Genomic DNA, 23,492 nt, shown 5'->3' with positions numbered 1-23,492 from the left:
TTATGCAAGGACTTCCCTTTTGGTCAAATAAAACCAGAGGCGACAAGTGAGAGTTCACTGATGAAGTACATGTACACCACAGGCACATAAAATGACAGATTAGCATAGTCAGCTTGGAAACATCAGCAAAAAACAATCCCATAAGCTACTATTATCCCCACATAAATGAACAGTGCAAGAAGAAAAATACAACAAAACTATGATAGCCTGAGAGTTTAGCAAAGATAAGGCCTTCACTACATAAGAACAGGGATGCTCTAAGAATAGGAACAATGATTAAAAAAAAAAAAAAAACTTCTCCCCAAATTAACAGAAGCATTAGAAAATAAAGGTGAAGAAATTCCCATGAGAAAGAACAAACTATTAGGAAATAAAAGTAGGAATAAAAAAGATAAGAATATATAAAAACCAGTCCAGGAGTGAAAAGACCAAATCCAGAGGTTCAACATCTCTCCTACTGGAAAATTCCTGAAAGAGAAAACAGAAAATTGTGGAAAGGACTACACTGATGAAAAAAAAAAAAATGCAAGAAAACATTCCAGATTCTGTGGATTGAGAAGACCTCTCTACCCTACCCCCCAAATATGCAGAGATGAATGAAAAAGATCCCAGCCAAGGCCACACTTTTGAGAATTTTCAAAACACCATGTGCAAAATTAAAAGTGATTATTAAATAACAATGATGAAAACTACTGGCTCTTACTAGTTTTCAAAGTGACCTCACAAACAACGTCTCACTTTTCAAATGGCCTCAGGGCTTATGGTATCTCCATTTCATTAGACATCGGCTGAACAGAATATTGAGGATGATATTTTTCAAAACATCACAGGTGAGACAGTTCACTGACATTTAGGTGTGTTTGTGTGTGAACATGTATGGGGATTTGGGCAAGTTATCTAGAAAGCAGGTCCAGTTTTATGAACTAGATGATCAGTTCTCAAAGATAGAGTGCCATTTCTAATTCCTCACTAACCTCCAGGTCAACTGATGAACTGCTGCTTCCTGTGGGCAGATCTATGTAGCTGACTGATGTGCAAACCAATCTGGAAGAAGGAAATAAGATGCAGCCAGCACTGACTACTGTTTTGCAAACTTGTTTGCATGAGTACCCTCTCGGTACATTCAATACAGTTGACTTTTCTCATTGTGTGTTCACATGGGCAAGGTTTCAAACCTTCGTGGTCTTCAGATTCTTTCTGGTGAGTTGGGGCTTGAGATATCCTCTTCAAGTTCCCAATACTGTAATTCTAGAATTCTGTCAATAAATGAGATAGCGTGAATTAAATCAGTCAACCGCATCAGTGACAGGTGATAATCAATGACTTTTTCCACAAAGCCAAGGGGATCCAGGTGAGACAACACACCGAAGTCAAATTGTGTGGTGAGCCACTCTCTTTATTAAATCTCCAAGGGATCCTCAGGCTTCTGGAGAATTAGTTAAAGGTGGATGTGGACCTAATGTAAATGGGAACTTCAACAGCCTGTGTACCAACATGGTGGGCTGCAGTTTTCTGGAACCACAGAGACTTTGTTAAAACAGGATTGTAGTTAAGAAGAGTTCTGCATGCTCAGCTGCTGCAGATGGTGCTAGGAATGGAAATGAAACAAGCTGGTGGTGGTGACCACTAACCAGAAGCTGAAACCACACTCTAATTTTGCACAAAATTGCTAGGTCTGGCTCTTCTCTTTGCTTATGACTTTCATTTACTCTGAGACAATTATATTTAGCTGTGTGACCAACAACATCTTGAAAACAGACTGAAGAAAACCATTTAGCCCTCAGTCATTTGTACTAACCCACAAAATGTCAGTACAAATATCTTCTAATAGACTAGGAGAGACATACTCTCTAGTAATAAAGTCAGTACAATCAAGGGAATCAAAAGTGGAGGGAACATCCAAAGTAGTACTGGAGAAGGATGAGGAAGATGAAAAGGAGAGAAGAGTAAGAAAAAGAGAGCAAGGAGTGAGTTTTCACTTGGGAAAAAATTTGGGCTTACTTTTATTTATGTGAGTATCTTGAGTAATCTGGGAATTAATAGCATGTTGACAAAAATGGTGATTGCTTATTATAAAGATTAAATACCAGCCTTACTGGGCCAATATGCTACTGAGAATTGGCTGTCAAGTACTTAAAACTGCTGAACCTTAACCTAACCATTTTAATTCTTTTTTAAAGTAGACTAAAATTCCAGGAAGAATTTCAAAGTGAAATTTCCCTGCTATTATTTGGCGTCAAGTTCATCAATAGGAACCTATACTAACAGTGATATTACACTTCTTTTCCATAACAATCATGACATCCTCTGACACACAGTACAGATTCAAGATATAGTTGTTAAAAATGAATAAGTGAATAAGTGAGTAGAGCCAAAGCAGTCCTGAGAAAGAAAAATGGATCTGGAGTAATCAGACTCCCTGACTTAAAGCTACGCTATTAAGCTACAGTGAACAAAACAGTTTGGTACTGGCACAAAAACAAAAATACAGATCATCAGGACAGAAAGCCCAGAAATAAACCCATGCACTTATGGTCGATAAATCTACAACGCAGTGTCTTCAAGAAACAGTGTTGGGAAAACTGGATAGCCACATGTTAAAAAATGAAATTAGAACATTCTTTAACATCATACACAAAAATAAACTCAAAATGGATTAAAGACTTAAATGTAAGACTGGACTCTAAAACTCTTAAGAGGAAATCATAGGTAGAATACTCTGCCATAAACTGCAGCAGTATCTTTTTGGATCTGTCAGAGTGACGGAAACAAAACTAAAAATAAACAAATTGGATCTAATTAAACTAAAAAGCTTTTGCAAAGTAAAGGAAACCATAAACAAAATGAAAAGACAACCTACAGAATGGGAGAAAATATTTGCAAACAATGTAACTGCCAAGGGATTAATTCCTAAAATTTACAAAAAGCTCATGCAGCTTAATATATATATATATATAAAATCCTCCCCCCGCCAAAATGGGCAGAAGACCTAAACTGACATTTCACCAAAGAAGACATACAGATGGCCAGGAAACGTATGAAAAGATGTTCAATGCCACTTATTATTAGAGAAATGCAAATCAAAACTATGAGACATCGCCTCACACCAGTCAGAAAGGCTATCATCACAAAGTCTACAAACAATAAATACCGGAGATGGTATGGAGAAAAGGGAACCCTCCTACACAGCTGGTGGGAATGTAAATTGGTACAGCCACTATGAAGAGTGGTATAGAGGTTTCTTAAGAAACTAAAAATAGAGCTACCATATGATCCAGCAATCCCATATATCCAGAGAAAAACGTGACTGGAAAGAATACATGCACCCCTATGTTCACTGTAGTGCTGTTTCCAATAGCCAAGACATGGAGCAACCTAAATGTCCATTGACAGATGAATGGATGAAGCATAAGCGCTACATATATACAACAGAATATTAGTCATTAAAAAGAATGAAACAGTGCCATGTGCAGCAACGTGGATGGGCCTGGAGATTATCACACTAAGTCAGTCAGAGAAAGACAAATATCATGATATCACTTCTAAGAGGAATCTAAAAAACAAAAGATACAAATGAAGTTATTCACAAAACAGAAACAGACTCACAGATGTAGAGGATGAATTTACGGTTACGGGGGTGAGGAAGGGCAGTGGAAGATGTATTTGGAGTTTGGGGATGACAGGTACACACTACTGTACATGAAACAGATGACCAATGAGCACTTACTGTACAGCACAGGAACTCTGCTCCATATTCTGTAGTAATCTAAATGGGAAAAAAATCTGAAAGAGAATAGATACAGGTATACATGTATAATGGAATCACTTTGTTATACACTAGAAACTAACACAATGTGGCTAGTCAACTATACTCCAGTATTAAATTAAAATAAAGAAGAGTAGAGAATCCTTGAAAAAACAGATGTTAGAAATATGAGTTCTACAAGAGCTTTAGTAGATCGAATCAAAGCATTTATTTCATCCTGCACCCTATCGTAATGTGTATTTGGGTACAAGCAGAAATTTTGCAAAACCCCAGGGATGGGGGAGCCTGGTGGGCTGCTGTCTCTGGGGTCGCACAGAGTCGGACACGACTGAAGCAACTTAGCAGCAGCAGCAACAATTTTGGAAAGAAGCTCCAAGGAAGACAACTGAAGTTTGGTATTTGTAGGGCAAACACCATACACCAAGAAAATAACATTTTTAATGTAATTTATTTGAAATGCTTCCAGAAAAGTTTAAGGCCATTATACAAAAACATTCATTTCATGAAAACATTCATTGACTTTCTTCTCATAGGCCAGTCCTTGACAGATCTCTTTTCTCAACATGCTGGCCAAAGTGGCCGATGGCTCCTTCAGAGAATGATTCATTCTTTTCTTCACCATCAAACAACTATTCTTGGCTTTTCTCTGCTTCTGTCTGCAGCAGATTCAGTCAGTCAGTTGGTAAATCAATAACAACTTAAGAAACAAAGCAGTTTTAAATAAACTTGTAATAGAAAAAAAATTCACCAAGTTTAAAATCTATAAATACAGAAATATGTTTTACAGGGTAAAATTGACAACTTCTTTTATTTTTGAAAAATAAGTACTATACCTTGTTTTTACATTGATAAATCTCATCACACAGCTTTCTGAATGAACATGATAGATGTAAATAAAATGACAACATAGTATTTACTGCTCTCCTTTGTGTAAACTTGAAAGACACAGATTAAAAAAAAAACTTTTTTGGCAATAATTTAGAATCATTACTACTAGTGCTGGTGTGGGTACAATTTTGCACAAGTCATCTTTAACATTTACACTCGCTCAGAGCTTTTCTGTGTATTCAGTTAACTTTTTTCCAAAGGTCTGCGGCTCACCCTACATTGTAAATCAAGGCTGGACAAAGAGGTTACTAGTTTGGCCAACTGATGCTGATTGATGACGGAGTTAATTGAGTCAGCCTCTGGAGAACGTAATTATGATTCTGATCCCAGCACAGAGCCAGTGATGGCAAATGATGACCCGAAAGTGGAGCAGGAAAACCCCAGGCTCTGATCTTTCCCAGAAGGACACTGGACTTTGCTTTTCTTTTTTAATGCTTCCGACACAAGGTCACGATGGAGGACTTCTTCCAAATTCTTCTTCTCACATGTTTCTGTAAACAGAGTCACTGACGCAGCCACAGCCGCTCCGTCATCTCTTCATTCATGCTCTAAAATATGAGTGTGCTGAGGCAGACGAAACAAAGTGAAGAGGGCCTTTCTGCTATTCCTGCCAGGTTTTCCCAGGCCCAGTGAGTTCTGTTCTGATGTTTTAGGCTAGAAATGCCTACCTAAGGCCAGCCAGCATCTATCGCAGAGACCTCCTGACACAATATACACTTCAGTTCAAGATTCAGAGCTGACAGCTGCTTTTGTGCTGATCCTTTTAAGGTCAGACTCTATTTCATGTCCTAGTAAATTATTGCATCAGATTTGTACTGGATGAAATTGCAAGGTCAAGACAGTGCTTCTTCCTTTGCGAAAGTAAACCTTCAGAATCCCCAGGGATGTTTTCCTGCTTTTTGGTTGGATGATATCGGACCAACATCTTGACCGATAACTTGAAACAATGATCTTTCCCGGTTTCCTTCAAACACCATCACGGTTACACAGGTAACTACCTCATGCCCTGTTTGCAAGGCCCTTGAAGAAAATTCATGCCTTCAGCTACTCTGTCAAAGAGCTAGAAAAGTACTAGAGAAATGCGGAAGGATCCTTTAAAAGTAATCTATATGAAACAGCAGTTTAGAGGTTGTTTTCTCTCTATTTTTTAAAATCCAGCAGGACCAGTGAAAATATTGATAACTTGTTCAAGTACATATCCACCCATCCAGACACTTGGGAAAAACAATACAGGGTAACAGTCGCCACAGATTCCAGCTGACACAAATTGGCAGTTACAGTACTAGAGACACAAAAGTACAGACAGAAGAGACTGGGTCAACACGGTCACAAAAGTATTAAAAAGTGCTTCTCCAAACCGTTCCACATGTGGAATGCGAATACTGTACAGGTAAGACACAGGGAGACTTCCAGGAAGCACACGCTTCTGTCAGACGTTGCTTTCAACATGCCTGCTGTTCCCACAGGAAGAGTCTGTCTGTTCCATGCGCTCACAGTCGAGGCTGACCTCACTTGTGTCCATGCTACAATCCGACTCACTGTCTGACTGGTCCATCTGCTCAAGTTTTGTTTCTCCCTGTGGCTCCCTGCTCCTGGTGGCGGGATCTAGGAATGGTCCCTCAGAGTCAAGGGCCGCAGCCTGCCCCGTGGCACACAGAACTGTTTCTTTGGCTTGGCGAATACAGTTGAGCCACTGCTGCTTGTTGAATGTGTCATTGGCTTGTAATGAGTGGGTCTGACTTTGGGATCCATTTTTGAAACTCACTCTGAAGAAGTTTTTAACTAGAAATAAGAAGAACACACAAAAAAGGTCAGTGGACAGGTATTTCCGCAGGCCAAAGCTAATCTATGTGGTGACACTAACCCTGGCATTCATGGAGAGATCACTAACTGATAACTAAATGTCCTTCTATTTCAGGACATGGCTCGGCTCCACCCTGCAGCCTCCATCAACCAACAGGTGTTGACACAGATCTGGCACTCAGCGGCCTTCAAAGCTATCAAATCAGTACAGAACAACTCTCTCTGGGACCCCAGGGTACTGGGTACCAAACCTGGCCATATGTCAAAATCTCCAAACAGCATAGTAAAAATACAGACCCCGGGGTTCTCCCCTTAGGGATTTGGATTCAATAGGTCTGGAGTGGGGGAGGAGGGGCTGATAATCTGTCATTTTTACAACTGCCCCAAGCTAAAGCTTTTTCAAGTTTAAGAAGCTCTTTGTAACATCAAACAAGTCCAAGATCCTCCATAGGATAGTACCTGTGTATTTAGTGTCTGATGACTGAGAAGACATGTAAAGATAGAATTCTTTTTATCGGTTTTTTTTGGCTGTGCTGGGTCTTCACTGTGGTACACAGGCTTCTCTAGTTGTTACGTGTGGGCTCTAGGGTGCACGGCTCAGTAGTTGCAGCACGCGCGGGCTTAGCTACCATATGTGGATCTCGGTTCCCAGGGATCAAACCCGCGCCCCCTGCACTGGGAACTCGGAGCCTTACCCACTGGACCATCAGGGAAGTCCCAAGATACAGACACAACTCTTATGAGTTTGGATTCATTTTAAAATGCAATGACATTCTAATAACTGCCAACAGGAGCTATATGCATTTGTTTCTATAAAAAATTTATTTATTTATATATATTTTTGGCTATGCCATGCCCTGTGGCTTGTGGGATCTTAGTTCTCCAACCAGGAGTTGAACCCAGGCCCTCGGAAGTGAAAGTATGTAGTCCTAACCATTGGACTGCCAGGGAAATCCTGGAGCTACGTGCATTTAAAAAACGATAGTGCACAATATGGAAGACATTTGATTTAATTTAATAACATTAACTGGCATTTCATGGGCCCTGAGTGTCACATGCATGAGGTGCATGGACATGTCTGAGCTCAGTCAGTCCAGTCCCCCTGCAAGATCCTTGAGGTCAACAGACTGGCTTCAGATAAATTCAAGCTCCACTCTTTTCTGTGGGACAAATGCCTTGACTCCTCTACATTTCAGTTTATTTGTAAAATGGGGAAAACAAAGAGATTCAACCTGAGATGGCTATTATGAGGGATAAACATAATAACATATGTAAATGCTCCTACATGGCTACTGGAGAAATGTAAGTACTACTACTGCTACCAGTACCACCAGTAGGGCGGAGGGGCTGGTGTGGCGCTAAGAGGCAGCGTGTATTAACTACTTGGACAATATGACACCAATATTAACCCAAGAGGCTCAAATGTTACTTGCTCAAAGAAGACTTCCCTGATCATTTCATCTTAAACAGATCTCTTGTTGCTATTCTCTATCCCCTTACGGGGTTTTAGTTTTGTTTTTAACATACCCAGAATATTTAGTTATTTCTCATCTATTTCCTCCATCACAAGGAAAATTCCACAGGGCTCCCCCAAAATTGACCTGTGTGGTAGACCAGTGTATACCAGTGCCTGGCACAGTGTTTGGCACATAGAAGACCCTAGATAGACACTGCTATCTAAGCTTCTCTTGGTTAATTCCTTTGTTTACTAAATCTCAAGTCAGAGAAGCCCATTCAAGTAATTACAGATAAACCCTCGGCCCAGCTGACCATAGTTGTGCCTCTTTAGACACAAGTCAGCTATGTGAACACCCACTGTTAAGCAGCTGCAGTCACACAGGGACAGTGTGGTCTTAAGAAGGCTTTTAGCCAGTGGAAGCAGTCAGAGAAAAGGAGCATAGTGGGAACCAGTCATGCTGGACAGAGGTCAACTCACAGTGTCTCACTTAATCCTTAGAACAATCCTATGAAGTAGGTATGCATGCATCCCCACTTTGCAGATGGGAAACTAAGGCTCCTAGAGGTTGAGTAAGGCTACACAACCTCTAAGTGATGAAACACAACTGAGATGCAATTTGACTCCAAGGCCATGGCTCGTCTCTTTCACCAGCCGGCCATTCCCTCCAAACCACCACTACCAAAGACATTGCACAGGTCAAGAGGGACAGCCATCCGTACTTCTCTCATTGTTGCTGAACGCCCCACGCAGGGAGCCGCCCAGCCTCACTTCCCCATCCTGCAAGTCTTCCAGCAGGAGGTCCTTCATGGGGATAGGCTGCCGGTACAGCTGGTAGCAGAGCTGCTCATTGTGGGTAACGGCGCGGGTGATAACAAGCACTTCTTGGAAGAGGAAAACATGTAGTTTCTGGAAGAAAAGAATACACAGGATTCCTTTAAGCAATAATCCAAGGAGTTGATAAGTAGACCTATGGGGATAACAGATCCCTGGGTACCAGCTTCAAACTGACCTATGAACTTTTCAGCTCAAATCTACCTCCAGGAGAACACCAGTTGGGGGTTGGAGGCGTTTCCAGATGCATCCATTGCCTATCCTGTAAGAGCACCTCCCTAGGGCCCCAGTGAAGAAGGTCTTTCTGCCTACAGACACCTGCTTTCAGGTCTGCCAGCTCTAGGGGTGTTCACAATTTACAACACATGCAGGCATATGTGGTCTCTTGTACTCTTATTACAGGAACATTAAAAAAGAAAGAGAGAGAGAGAAACCCCATAGAACAAAGGGTGTAATGAAGGAAAAAAAAAAGTCAGTCCTTTCCTGGCTTTAGTTTACTATATCCAGTACAATTCTAAGAGATCAAAATGAGTAACAGTCCATAAAGGATGAGACTGGTATATCTGAGCCTAATATTAATCTTTTGCTTCTCAAACCCGTAAAACACTCGTTCATTCCACCACAGAGCTGATTATCAGCTTCACCCAGGCACCCCGGCTCGGAACACTGCCCATTCCCAAGGAAACCAGAGTATGCAGCTGTAGCCATGAAGAGAGACGATCAAAGCAGTTGTCCTTCTTGGTAAAGTTCATAAGAACCTCAGTTCTCCAAAGAGGTTGTGCTTAAAAGGCTGATGATTGATGTGTGTGTTGTGGGCAAAAAAAGAATCTCGAAAATAAAGGCTTGTCTCAAAACCACATTACAAAAGCAATTTTCCTGAGTGGAGCTGGGGTAAATTGGCTCCATTCAACTCCAAGTGCCAGACTCTTCCCACAGCTTGGAAATGCCTAGGAGCCGAAGTGAGACAATCCATGACTGCAGCTAGGTTCTGGTTTTCCAGCAGTAATATTTGGGAATGTCAGCCCAGGAGTTTCAAGGAGGAGACCAGAAGAATAGGGCTGGAAATTCACATTAGGATCCTGTCTTGGGGTCAGGGAAGCACTTTCAGTGTTATCAAATAATTTTATATTTGGAAGAAAAGATACTTGTGGGCCATCTACCCCCACCCTGCCACAGACTGATGGATGGACAGATACACACACATATACATCAAAAACTGCAGAAACTGAAGCTCAACTAAATGTTGGCTTGTGGAAACAAAGGATGGTGGTTCTGTACTGGTGTGTATTTGGGTAGGGGGAGGTCTGAAGACTGAAAAACAGAGAAAAGCGCAAAATAACAGAGCTTTTTTCTTTGGTGGTGGAGGGGAATAGTAGAGGGAATGATAATGGGGGAGGTGTTAGTCACTGTTTCATATACTAAAAATAATCAGAGATTTTTACACTGCTTCTACTTCAATCGCTCTTCTAGCTAAGGTAGGAGGTTTGAACACTGATTATCTGGGCAACTTTAAAAAAAAAATCCCTTGTTTATAAATGTTCACTGAGAGTTCCTATTCTTAGTTGCAGCTCCTTCCTGCCCTCAAGCTATTGAGACTTTTTTCCCCTGACTCATGACTTTATTCATAATGACTTTTACACCTCTCCGGGGGGAAAAACAAACAAGCAAACAAAAAAACACAAAAATAAGTGCCCCACTCCAATTAAAATCTTTGTTTTCAAAAATCAATCTGCCTGAAACATGAACTAGGGAGGGGTTATCTTTAATGACCTAGGCACAGCCAACCAGAGTCTCAGCCCTTGACTGATGGACAGAAGGAAGACAGGCCCCCATTCCATACAGCGATGCTCCTTTCTATTTGTCACAGGGCTTCTGAGGAACAATGTTCAAGGAGTTGGAAGCAGTCTACCAGTGCTTTCCAAAAATCAGCAAAAAGCAGAACGCAGTTGCCTGGCAATCAGTTACTCCCAGTCAAACAGAAACATCTCTTCAAGCAGTGGCCTGTGACAGGTCTCACAACCTTCGTTGCAACATCAGCTGGTTAGATCTACAGGAGCACTGATAATGGATGCTGTGACATGTCCTAAGTGATTTCAAATACCATTTCCGAGCCTGCTCATAAATGCCACTTTATAGCCCAGGTCAAAAAGGCAGCCTCTGAATCATCAAAGCTTTATTAGGAGCTTTTCCATCAAGTTTTGGCTTTCATTCTAAGGGTTGACCAGATACTAAAGATGAAACAAAAGAGAAGTGGAGACTGTCTCAATGGCTTTCTCAATGCTAAAATATGCACATATGTTATATATAGTACAATTGATATATAAAACATGTTATATATAAATGTATAAAAATCATAGAAATACTACATATTAGCATTATTTTCTATTGTTACATATTAAAAAAAAAAGCCTGGTGAGTTGACTCAATTTTGATCTCTCTGTAATTCATGTCCATTTTTCCTTTATGTAAGCATTCATTCATTCATTCACTCAGATATTCACCTAAGACTACTCAGTGCCTTAGTATATGTCAGGTCCCCATGCAAGGGACTGACAAGGCACAGTCTCCACCCTAAAAGAGCGTGATAAAGTGGGAAATACTAACAGATAAATGGAGAATCACAACCTACTGTAGTAAGCCCTCCAGGGGAGATTTGTGCAAGTTGCTATGATAGGAGAGGAGGAACAATTTCAATATGTACAGAAGAATAAAAGCCAGGAAATGGAGTGTTTACAAATCAGAGCTAGATGTAGAGCTGATGGTGGATAGGTTGTTATTTAAAACAAAACACAAAAATAAAAAACTGGTCTCAAAATGTCAGTTTGTGGATAGGCACCAACTCGTAAGAAGAATGTCTCATAAAGCTAAATGAATTCAATTAAAGAACTATCTATTTTTCTGAGATCATATATTTTAACATCCTGTTAAAATTATCTATTACTTGCCAATAGCAAAGTGGGAGGAGATAGTAATTGTTTTTGTGTTTGTTTTTGAGGGTCAAAAACAAACAACATGACCAAACAACATAAGCTGACAACTCTATGATGGTTTCCAAAATTTTTCTGAATATGTACTGGTGATGAAATTAAAAAAAAATATATATATATAATAAATTTAATAATATATGATCCTGTGATATAAAAGACAATAGAGAAAGTTTTTGTTTAAAGAACATGACTCTGCTTAGGGAAGGCACTGTAGTAGGAGGCTCACTATCACATGGATGAAGGGGTCAGGGAGGCTCAGGATGAAATTACTGAAGGAGAGCAACTACTCACCACGCCCCGGTTGTTCTTCAGTTCACCATGACAACACAGCACCTTTGAGTTGTCAATTAGGGAGTCTTTCTGGCCTTCCTCCAAGTAAAGAAGTCGCTCTTTATAATAGCGGCATTCAGATTCTCCAGTCTTGGTGTTGATTTCTGCCACAATTCCCTGAATGATGTTTATCTGTAAAAACAAAAAGGAAGTATGGGGAAAGTAAGCAAGCCATTCACATCAACAAGGCCCAGGGACTTAACCTTAGAAAGTCGCTAAGATACACTTGGATCTGAGATCCTATTATCTAAGCTGCTGCTTTGGGAAAAGGGGGAAAAATGCTTTTAACATACTGTATCTATCTATCCATATGCCATCTATATACATGTTCACATATAAATACATACATATATATTCATTTGTACACACGCACACACATCTATATTTGTATTAAATATAAAATTAATGTTGATGCAGAATTCTGTCTGAGAGAAAGAAACATGAAGTACTGCTTTCCATGTGCAGGACTTATAGCCACTAGGCTCCGTATCATGCATTTCTTAACACATGCTCAACACGGTAGAAAATGTAGGCATACACACAAAAAATGCGGCCAAGGAGAGAAAACAAAGCAGAATGTAACAGTCCAGAAAAGGGATGGTCCTTGTGGATTTGAAACCCAGCTTCAAGGTCTCTCTACATGTATTTAACCTACAAACAACACATCTAAATGGGGTGTGAATAAATAGTTTGGGTATCATTTAGTGACAAAACATAACTCATTTATGAAGGGCAGTGAACTAGGAATGCAAAGAAAGGACACCAGAAGTAAGAATGGAGATGATCTGTCTATATACACGCACGCCCATTCCTACAGCTCACTCAAGTAAGACAGGGGAAGAGTGATTTCAAAGCAATGGTGGATGCATTACGGTTAAATACAAAATGAAGCAAAACAAAACAAGTGAACAACACTGAGACGTGTTCCGTGGGCATTTATCCCAATGTGGTGGTGTTTTAGCACTTGAATGATATATCTAAAAATTAGAAAATTCTAGAAAAAAGGAGCAAGAAATTAGTTGAGAAAAAAACTCAAAGACACCAATCCAAGGCAAAGGAATGACTTCCTCAGCAGAGACTTCTGTCCCTTAGTAGTGAAAAGACGAACTGTCCCATCTTTCTTGCGGAGGGATTAATAGAAAACAACAGATGAGAAATGTGAGTAAGGCCTCTTCTTGGTTGCATTGATTTAATGGAAAACAGACCAGTCTTTGAAAAGCAAGGTTTCAAAAGAGGCCTTTACTCAGCAAAAAGCTACCAGACCTTGTTCAAGTGGCAGTGAATTCTAAGATTGTTAAGTAATTATTTTTCATGTGACTTATGCCCAAAGAAACTGGATTAAAAACTTCTACACAATTATAGCTTTGGCACTTCCATGCAGTTCAACAGATCTTCTAGCTTTGAGCTGATGTCTGGTGACTACATCCTAAGGGCAGAGGTATAATCTCTACATGCTTTAGCTACTAACAGTTTCAAAGATCATTTATTTATTCTTTTCTCTGTTTTCCAAATTTGAGTGTAGTGCTACTTGATAATTAAAAAAAAAAAACATTATTTTTAAAAGTATAGGTTCTTTACTTCATATAAAGAATTTTTTTGGTCTTTGATGTCAACCTAATGTTAAGTACAAGTCCTGTGAAATTAATCTGAGTTTCAGTAACACAAAACAAGTAATAAATGGTACACTTTGGTACCCAAACTTTCTCCTTGCTTCTTTCCTCGTTGGTTTTCAAAGATGACTATTTGTTGCTTCTAAAAACAAACAAAAAATAAATTTCACAAAATATACTGAAGCTATGAGTCATCTTGCAAATTAATTCAATTAATGTTTGATGAGCATCTGTTCAGTGTCTGACTAGGTGGTGGCATTCAAGGAAATGAGACAGGGTCCCTGCCCTCAAGAAGCTTAAAATACATGGGTAGTATCTGAACAATTGTTCTATGTCTACCTTATTTTTCTATTTTATTACATTTTTAATGTGAATTGAAACTCATACTTTTTCCTTGTTTTTAAAGACTGAGCATTAAGTGCTGTGGCTCATCTAATCAGACATTACTAGGTGTACCTGGGCAGCTGGAATTAATCAGTATTTGAGTCAATTTTCTGAATTTCCTGCAAGAATCCAGGAAACCAGAAGAGGATGTACTATAGGCATAAAGCGACATTCATTTCCTAATTTAACTCAGGAACTGAACAGCTGGCATATCACATGAAGATTAATAAACTCAAAAGCCACAGTGCTTCCTTAGGCAGCTATGACTACTCTCAAACGCTGCTTCTTTCTCTGGTGTTTGGAAAAAAAAATGAAGAGAGACAAAAGAATGGAAACATTTGGTGTTATTCCATATTCTGTATCTGTATTTACTGTAGTGACTCTGGGTCTGCTTTCATTTATTGAAAGTACTGCTTTTGTATTTATATTCATTTGTACACATGACTAATACACCTGCATGCCATGTCTACTGTCTCTGTACTGGTTCTCGAGAGGAATTTATTTTGCAGAATTGCAGCAAGGAATAAAGTTACACATAGAATATTGCCAATAACCAACCGTCATGGTAGTTGCGCATTTAAATTTATTGTTGCCTTTCTTATTTGGGTTCACGCTGAAGGGCAGGGGCTGGTAAAGTGACATAATGAAAGATATCCGTAACAGAATAAGGATTAAACCCCCATATGCTGGAATCGTCATGCTCAAAGTAGACTCTGAAAGCCCTGTCTGTCTGGCCCCTTGTGAGGCAGTATCATCTACTCATTGGCTCCTGACATGGACCAAGAATAGCAGGTTTCACTGTAGTTGCATCAAAAAAAAAAAAAAAAAAAAAAGGACTATTCTTTCCATTGATTCCAGTGGTGTGTTTTTTTTTTTTTTTTTTAGGGAATTGGAGCAGTGGCAGGCAGAGGGAAGAGATGGTTTACAGGATAATTTTCTGACTGAAACAATCCTTAGAATACAAAATATTAAACAACCAGATCTGGAATATACAAGTATCCAAAGTCCTATTTTAAGATGTTCTCTTCGGGGGGAAATTTCTATCAACCTTTCAAAGCACTATTAAGCAATTCTAACACAGATGTGGTAGTTTACACACTATATTAAAAAGGAAGATCTTTCTTTAGATCTAATCATAAGACTGAATACTTGGTGTAGAAGAAATTTATTTAGAGTTCCCTGATTTTTAATTGTCATAGGAGGAAAATTTATTTAGGGAACATATTAGTTAAGCTACGATGGTAGTGTGGATTTTATGGTTATCAAACATTCATGATGCATTCAAGAGTACAGGGCTAAACAGTTCTGTTCATCCAGGATAATGCCACAAGGATTTTGTAAAGAAGAGGAAAAAAAACTGCTGTGCCTATACAGTGTAAATGGACATTTAGAAGACTTGCTTTGCAGACATTTTCAAATGCAGGTATACCATGCTTCACACCTAAATTTGCATGAAGAACTTGGCAAATTTGCCTGAAGAATTTTACACACTAAGGAAACTGGTGTATTGCAAACAATCATATTCTTATCTATCTGTTTTTAAATTCAAACTTTAGCTTACTGGTTTTTTTTTTTTTTCTTCTTGTTTTTAAACAAAGCATTATTCTTTCATGCTGCGTTTTAAAAAGAAGAAATCTTTACTGGAAAACTCAGAGTAGGCTTGTGTTCTTCACAAAAGTAATTATTTAGACTAGTTCGAGTTCCCTGTTGTTCTCTTTCCTACAGACCACACACTTGCTGGGATGAAATATGGAGAGGAGGCCACAGTATTGCTCTTCTGAGTAATAAAAACAGACATGAAGAAGTGAGCTGGGCCTCATCTTGGGCCTGCATTCCCCATTGTGCTGGACTGGGAGCCTGGTTTGTATGCTAGGCCTGCCAGACACCTCAAACACCTCAGGAGAGTCTTTCCTGTTCTTCTCTGTCCCTACACGGACAACTGGCCTAGCTCTGGATTGGTGAGGTCCTCCATAAAGCCTGGTAGCTAGACAGATTTCTGCAGTTCCAGAGACAAGAGGGGCTTAAAAAAGTAGCCAGGCTTTCAGCTCTGTGGCAGAGGAGCATAAAGAAGTGGAGAAGTCATAAAAGTGGCAGTTTACACTGACAAGGTTTGGATTACTTGTTGGCCCAGACTTGGGCGAATTATTTAGTGCCCCCACGCCTTATCTGGAAAAGGAGAATGGCCCTAACATGAACAGCTTTCTCATAGGTTAGTATGAGGGTTAAATGAGCTACATAAGCCATTAGACAATCACATGAAGATGATTTACTAGGTATTCAATGCATGTCAGCAGGTGTTATTGTTGTTATTGTTGTTGCTGTTACTATTTACTACTGTTATTGTTACTAATTACTATTGAGTTGGCCAAAAAGCTCATTTGGGTTTTTGCCGTACCATCTTACAGAAAACTCTTTGGCCAACCCGATGTTATTAAGCCCTTCTCTGGGAAGAGATAGTTTGCTCCACAGACTCAAGGCTTTTGATTGATTTTCCAATGACCTCTGTTTATCAGCTTGTTACTGTCCCAGATCCAGTCAGGGAACGAACTATTAGAACTGGTCTCTGCATCTTCACTGCTAACTCCCTGAGCAGGTTTCCAAGACTATGCATCTGGACCACTGCAACATCCTCCCAACTTGATTCCCTGCCCCTAGTCTCTGCTGTCCCCTGTGCACAGATGCAATGTTACATATCCAAGATCACACAGCTTGTCAGTGATGGTGCTGGAATTCGAACCTGAATCTAAGCTACTTAAGAAACAAAAGTACAAGAAAGGAAAAGGGTCTCAAATTGATATTTACAACTGTATTCCCAATGTGAACCACCACCCTCAGTCCCTTCTCTTGCTGTTTTCTGACTATTATCAACCCCAGGCAAACTGACCAATGGCAATCGCTGGAATGACACACCCTGTCATTTCTTTATACCTCTGCCCTGGCTGTTTGCTCCTCTGGCCTGTCATCTCCTCTGCCCTGTCCTGCAGAGCACTGCAACCAGAACTGAGCTCTCTGAGCACAATGTCATGGTTCACCACATCCCATGATATGGATCTGATTTTTCTTGGTCTTACATTGCTGCTAGGCAAGAATCCATATTTCCCAAACCACCCAGCCCCATACCCAATGCAGTCGCTGGTGAGTAGGTTTGACTAGGCTTTATGCGTCAATCTGGGGCCAAGGACAGGTGGGTTTCAAATGGGTGCTGATTTCACAAATGGGCTTCGGTAAAAGGCAAAAGGCAACTTCCATTTGCTAACTAAACAAAGCTATTCAATTTAAAATCTCTACAGAGATCTTACCCTAATAATCAGGAATTGCAACGAACAGATTACAGAGTCACCTATTCAGAATCAAGAAACTTTAGAATCAAAGGGACTTCAGAGTGCATTTCATGTAAATACTGCATTTCACAGATTAAGAATAGTACTGATTGACAAAATCAAAACATGGTCGAGTCATGTTGGAAACCAAGATATGTGTATGCTTTATTCCCTAATAAACCACCACCCTCAGTCAAGCCCTGAATCCAAGATTCCTGTGTCCTAGTACCCAGGGACCCTTCATTCACACATTTACCCAATCTTACAGCCACTGGGGAAATACCAAGGGGAGAAAGAAAGAAACTCAGAAAGAAAGAAACTCACAGCTTCTTCCAGGTGCTGCTGATCTGGATTATCATTTGGTGTGTGTCTCAAGATTTCTCGAAGAAGCAGAGGGTATTTCACCAGACGGCTTCTTGGAATATCCAGGAAATTCCAGAGATCTAGTTTTCGGCTAAAGGGGGATTCTAAACATCGCTGCAGGAAATCTTGGACTCGGTGATCTTGTTTTTTGTGGTCCAGCAGAGCTTTGGCAGCTACTTGATTGCTGCAGTAGCTGTCGTAGGAGCTGAGACAAGGTAGCTGAGAAAGGAACATGAGAGGAGGGGTGCAGCATTAAAATAAGCATGCTCTGAAGCTACATGCTGACATCACTCATTGGGACTGAACAAAGCCTAACTGGTCTCCAGGCCTGCCCAACATCTCTCTGTTTGCAAGGCTGGAGGAGACACACATGAAATCTTCAAAATGGCAGGCAATAGACAGATAGCTCTCTAGGCTCCGGCTTGCTTGCAGTTATTTTCTTAGCGGCATGTTTATTTTCTTGATTATTAAGACCTCAATAATTTGTTTGCATTTCTGTCAATCTAAGCTAGACACAAAAGAACTGGAATTACTGTATATGTCCACAATTCACAATTTTCCTAAATGGGGATTACTGCATATGCATACAGAATTGTCTTAAACTTTCAAAAGTATCTGGTGAGAGGAAAGAATATTTTTTAATAAGGGTTCTTTTAAAATTATTAATAAGAAACTAATCTAGAAGAGTTGGTGGGACAAAAAGAAAGGAGTCAGACCCCACAGCCCAGACCTTTGCATGGCCCAGAGCAAGCACCTCTACCTACATTAGTTTTAAAGTACTTGATTCCAAAGCAGACCAATTATAAAGAAATCCAAGAAGTTAAAAGTAGAATTAGTAAAAAATTAGATGCAGAAAGCATTTACAAACATCTTTTAAATTAGTTCTGACAGGCCAGAATATACCTTATGGTTAATATCACGGTCCCATGCAAAGAATATTGTTGTTGTTGTTTAGTCACTAAATCCTGGCTGATTCTTTTTGATCCCATGGACTGTAGCCTGCCAGGCTCCCCTGTTCATGGGATGTTTCAGGCAAGAACACTGGAGGGCCAACATTGCCATTTCCTTCTCCAGGGCTCTCCAGCCCTCCCCCGACCCGGGGATTGAACCTGCATCGCCTGCATTGGCAGGTAGGCGCTTTGCCACTGAGCCACCAGGGAAGCCCTCTGCAAAGAATACATTTTAAGACGCTGGAACACTTTTGAGTCCACCATCTTCCTTCCAGCCAAATACTAATTTCCCTGACATATCCCATGAGTCACAAGATGCAAACACAAGGTCAAAGGCTCAGTGCAAGGGCCGCTCATCTCGCCTTTCCACTCCTTCCTGTGATGGCACCCTCATGTGCAAGCTGTCAGCTTCCAGAAGGTCATCAGAGGCGATAAAGCAGCCATCGGTCCTGCAGTGTTTGCTCCCCTCCCTGGACTAGGAGTCACACCTACCACAATGCCTGTTCTGTAGGAGGATTCAGGGTGAGACGGTGGCAAAGAGGGTCTTTCGTTTTTGCATCCTCAGTGCTGTGCACTAGGCCCACCATACAGCAGACAAGGTTTGTATTTTGAAAGAACTAATAAATCAATGTTTAATGGATTGCTGGATTAGATAATAATTGATGGTTTTTGAACTCAGCTTAAAAATAAGCTGCAGCGGCATTTGAAAAACGGGTCAAAGTTTAAGTGTTCTGCTGCTTCTTTTGCACCTTTTATCGAAATTATTTTCTCAGTGACTGACATCAGACAAGATACCATGGAAGTCAAGTTTAAAAAGTTTACTGTCGAGTTTAACATTTCCTGGAAATGTCTACTTTCTTTACATGTTATTAAAAATCTCTATTTGTATTAAAAAGAATTACAGAAATTCCTTTCTCAATGTTATATTTGGAAGTAATGACAACTGGTGCCTACACACATGCACATATACACAAACATCCTAGATGTGTAATGTTTAAAAAGTTCACTGTTGAGTTTAACATTTCTTGGAAATGTCTACCTTCCTTACATGTAATGAAAACAAAAAAACCTGTCTATTTAAAAGGGCTGCAGAAATTCTTTTCTCTATGTTGTGTTTGAAAGTAATAATAATTGGGACTTACACACACACACACACCCCCCACATGTGGCACTGTGGCTTGTAATTCAGATCTTCAGAGCTAATTAGAAAGAGACTCAGGCCCTCTTAACTTCATTTCCACTTCCTTGCCTTTTAAAAAGACTTGGAAATGGCCAATGTTTTCATTATGGAGAAACAAATCAGTAGTAACCATCAGATGTAATCTAGCGAAGCACCCCGACCACGCTCCGCTTGCAGTCCAATGGGCCGTTACCCTCTCTGACCATGCCACCCTGCTGCCATGGCAACCAAATCTGGCTCTGGTCCTGTGTTCACACCTGACAGGGTCCTCATTTCCTGAGCATAACATGAAAAGCTATCTGGTACAGCTCACTGGCTAGAAAAACCCCACAAGTGATCTATAACCAGATAGGGAATGAAGAATACACATATCTTGGTTTCCAAATACAGGGCAATAACTCTAGAACAGGGAAAATCACATTCAAAGCCTAACTCAGTGACTAGTCAAGGGACCCTTCAGAAGCCTTTCTTCACCTACAAAATGCACATACTAATATCCTCTTTTAGTGAGACGTTAAAATACGGCAGATAAAAAGCGTTAACAGAGGTTGGTTCCCAGTTAAGAATTGGTAGCTACTAGCTATTATTATTTACTCCAAAAATATTTTTATTGAAGAAATTATGGTTTAGAGAAGCAAAACTACTTGCTTAGCTGGAGACAAAACTAGTCTGAAGTGTGTTTGTCCTTCCCACACCCTGAGAGTTCTGAAGTATTCCCCATCATTTAGACTACCAAGAATTTATAAGGGAAACGCTTTCTCTCTTTTTTTTTAAAGAAAGTCTTTCTACCTTTCTAACATTATGAAAAGTGATAGAACAAAGTTGTTTTTTTTTTTTTTTTTGCTTCTGTGTACCCTGACTCTCTCTTTGGAATGAAAATTTAATTAGAACCCAAATTAACATGGGAACTTGCTGCTCTGTAGCTCTGATAAATTATTTTATTACTAAAAAAATGTTAGCATGAAGATGTAATTTGGGAAGTTGTTTCTTTATGAGAAAGGGAGGTTTATGAGAACAGGCCAGCCCATGGTTACTGATGTCCAGTAAAGAAGGTGGTTCCCTGAAAAAAACCCACCACTCTCTTTAAGGTCTTTAAAGTAAAAGCAATTGATTCATTCTAAGGTCAAAAGGACTGGTCAGGGCAATCCCACTTGGGCGGCTTACTTGTTTAAAAGAGCTTTTTTGCCCACTTTTTTTCCTTTGGGGGGAAATAAATCAATTTTTCATGGGTGGAATGGGCTTTGACTTTTCTCATTCAAAGTCTACTAAGATGTTTATTTTGTTCTGTTAAAAAGACCAGAACTCAAACAGATGCACCCCTTGGTTTACAATTCCCACTCGCACGGACACATCTGCAGTGAAGAGAGGGAAAACATTTAACAGCTCATCAGGCCTGATAAATAAGGACCATTTCCCATGAGATCTGGTAACAATGGGCCAGTTGTGTAATTTCAGGCTGCTCTTCAAGCTGCAAGCTCCCATTTGATGTCTAAGTGTCCAGAGAGCAATGGACTGGCATGGTCAAACATCTTTGGTGTAAGTACAGAAAAGGGCTACAAAACCTACCCTCAAATCAAACCAATTTCCTAACAAAAGTGCATTTATTTCAGAAAAAGAAAAGTAACAAAGCAGATTGCGTTCATTTTTGCTTCTCACATGAACAGACAATTTGTATATGACGTCTAAGGAAACCTTATAGTTCTACACTGCCGTCTCATCAGAAACAGAGGAGTCATCGTGCCATTCTGAAGTTGTTCCTTCTCCCACCAAAGCAGTCCACAGACTGAAGAAGTTTAAGAAACAGTAAGGCAGACTCTCTCATCTCATTACACCTCCTCTGTCTCCAGCTGGCTGACTCTTTTTAGAGAAATTTCTTTGTGGGCTAACGAAGTTAAGACATCTACCAGGGCTCATAATAAAATGAAAGTTAGAAAAAAAAATAAGATGAATGATCTCTCTTGAAATATTAAGGCACATGTTCTAAATTATTCATCTTAGAACATTACTTGACTTTCAGATACCCTTGGGATATTTCAGCCTCAGTGCTAAAACTGACTCCTGGACTAAAGCTAAGTCATGAAACCGTCAAAGTTTCTTGATCAAGGCAGTAATGGAGAAGCATTAAGGTAAGAAAAGAGATCAACCACAAAGCTTACTTGCTGGAAGGTTTAGGAAGGTTAAAATACAAATAAAGTGTAACTGGATAAACAGAAATCACATGGTAATAGGATTTATAATCTTCACACACTCTCCAAATAGCGGAATAACTCTAGCAGTGCTACTGTGGCGCTTCCTGCCTGTTCTGGAACACTGTGTGGATCAGAGGGACCTAATACTGCCTGGAAGAAGTCTTCAAAGTAATCTGCTTTCATTATCTGCTTCATAACAAATGAAAAACACCTGGGGCAGGGGTGGAACACTCAAGGACTTACAGAGGGAAATAGAAATGCATAATAGGGAGCAGTGGGGCCTGTGGCAAAACAGAAAGTACATACCTCGTCTAAAATAAACTACAACTGAACCACCACTGTAAGCGCTTAGTAAAACACTAACTCAGCCCCAGAACCAAAAATCTATAGACACCATCATCTAAAGTCACAAATGCTTTCTTCAATTATGAAAGGGTATGGGTTATATTAGGGTACAGATCAGCATAACACCCAGCTCTCGTAAGAAGTTACTTAGGATCAGATACATGCTAAACATTAACAGTATTTAGTCATTACCTTGTTTATGAAATAACATTTGACCATAAGGAAAATTTTTTTTTTTTTTTTGGTAGCATCAATAAAGCATTTTTAGTGATGGACAGGAAGCTGTCCTTAAATTTTCACTAGAATGAAAGAGGTAATAGCTATATTTGGTGTGATGTGAATATTAATTAGTTTTACTTAATTTGATGTGAAACTAGTAACAATTTCATGTGTGCCTTTACTTCTTTTATTGCACAAAGGCCATGTTATCTTTAAATGCAGTTCATTTACAATAAGAAAAAAAAACTGTTTCTATGCTCTGAGGCGATAAAGGCTAATAAATATAATGATAAATTATACTAGAAACTTGCCATTTTAATTTTTCTGATGTGAAACCAAAAGTTTGCCTATAAAAAAAGTCCAGCTAAAAATGAAACTCCATTGACATTACTGAAAATCATCTTCAATCAAAGCCAGAGAACTTTTCTTACCCAGCCCACGAGGATGGGACCGACGTGCTCAGTCGAGCCATCGGGCTTGCGGACATCTCGAAGCTGACTAAGGAGGTCTGGTGAGAAACAAACAAGAGTCCTTATTTTGTTAGGCACTCAAAATATGAACAGGGCTGGGAAAGTCTGGGTTACTCACGTTATTACATAACCGTGACTTGTTATAAGACAACTCAGTTAATGCTACAAGTCACGACTCATCCTGGGAACAAAATTATACCTTCATGGAGAGGAATCAGGGAGTCCAGTGTTCCAAAAATTTGATTCAACTCCTGTTCTGTCATTATGGAGAGTTTCAGCATAGGGTCGTGATAGGCCTGCACAAGAAGGGCAAGAGATAGAAGCACGCATTTACAATCAGAAAAAGTAAGCTGTTAACGTAAATGGCTTCTGAGAGGCCCTATGGAGTAACAGAGTAT

General features: G+C 39.8%; 1 protein-coding gene across 6 annotated transcripts in view; it reads right to left on the bottom strand.

The window, feature by feature from the left end:
* Window positions 1-4,197: 4,197 nt before the first annotated feature.
* ARHGEF3 (Rho guanine nucleotide exchange factor 3) overlaps window positions 4,198-23,492 on the bottom strand; it is a 313,947-nt gene continuing 294,652 nt past the window's right edge. For all 6 annotated transcript variants that reach the window (XM_070776453.1, XM_019984724.2, XM_070776454.1 and 3 more), the window contains 6 exons: window positions 23,294-23,390; window positions 23,056-23,132; window positions 17,703-17,960; window positions 12,026-12,196; window positions 8,636-8,822; window positions 4,198-6,436 (listed from right to left, as the gene is read on the bottom strand). In XM_070776453.1, the coding sequence (XP_070632554.1) occupies window positions 6,084-6,436; window positions 8,636-8,822; window positions 12,026-12,196; window positions 17,703-17,960; window positions 23,056-23,132; window positions 23,294-23,390 (1,143 nt within the window). In that variant the 3' untranslated portion in view covers window positions 4,198-6,083. The remainder of the gene's footprint in view (window positions 6,437-8,635; window positions 8,823-12,025; window positions 12,197-17,702; window positions 17,961-23,055; window positions 23,133-23,293; window positions 23,391-23,492) is intronic.

This window comes from Bos indicus, chromosome 22, assembly GCF_029378745.1.
Source record: "Bos indicus isolate NIAB-ARS_2022 breed Sahiwal x Tharparkar chromosome 22, NIAB-ARS_B.indTharparkar_mat_pri_1.0, whole genome shotgun sequence".
In the NCBI taxonomy this organism is placed as follows: Eukaryota; Metazoa; Chordata; class Mammalia; order Artiodactyla; family Bovidae; genus Bos; species Bos indicus.
The sequence above is the reverse complement of the archived record's forward strand: the minus strand, read 5'-3'. Positions and strand labels throughout refer to the sequence as shown.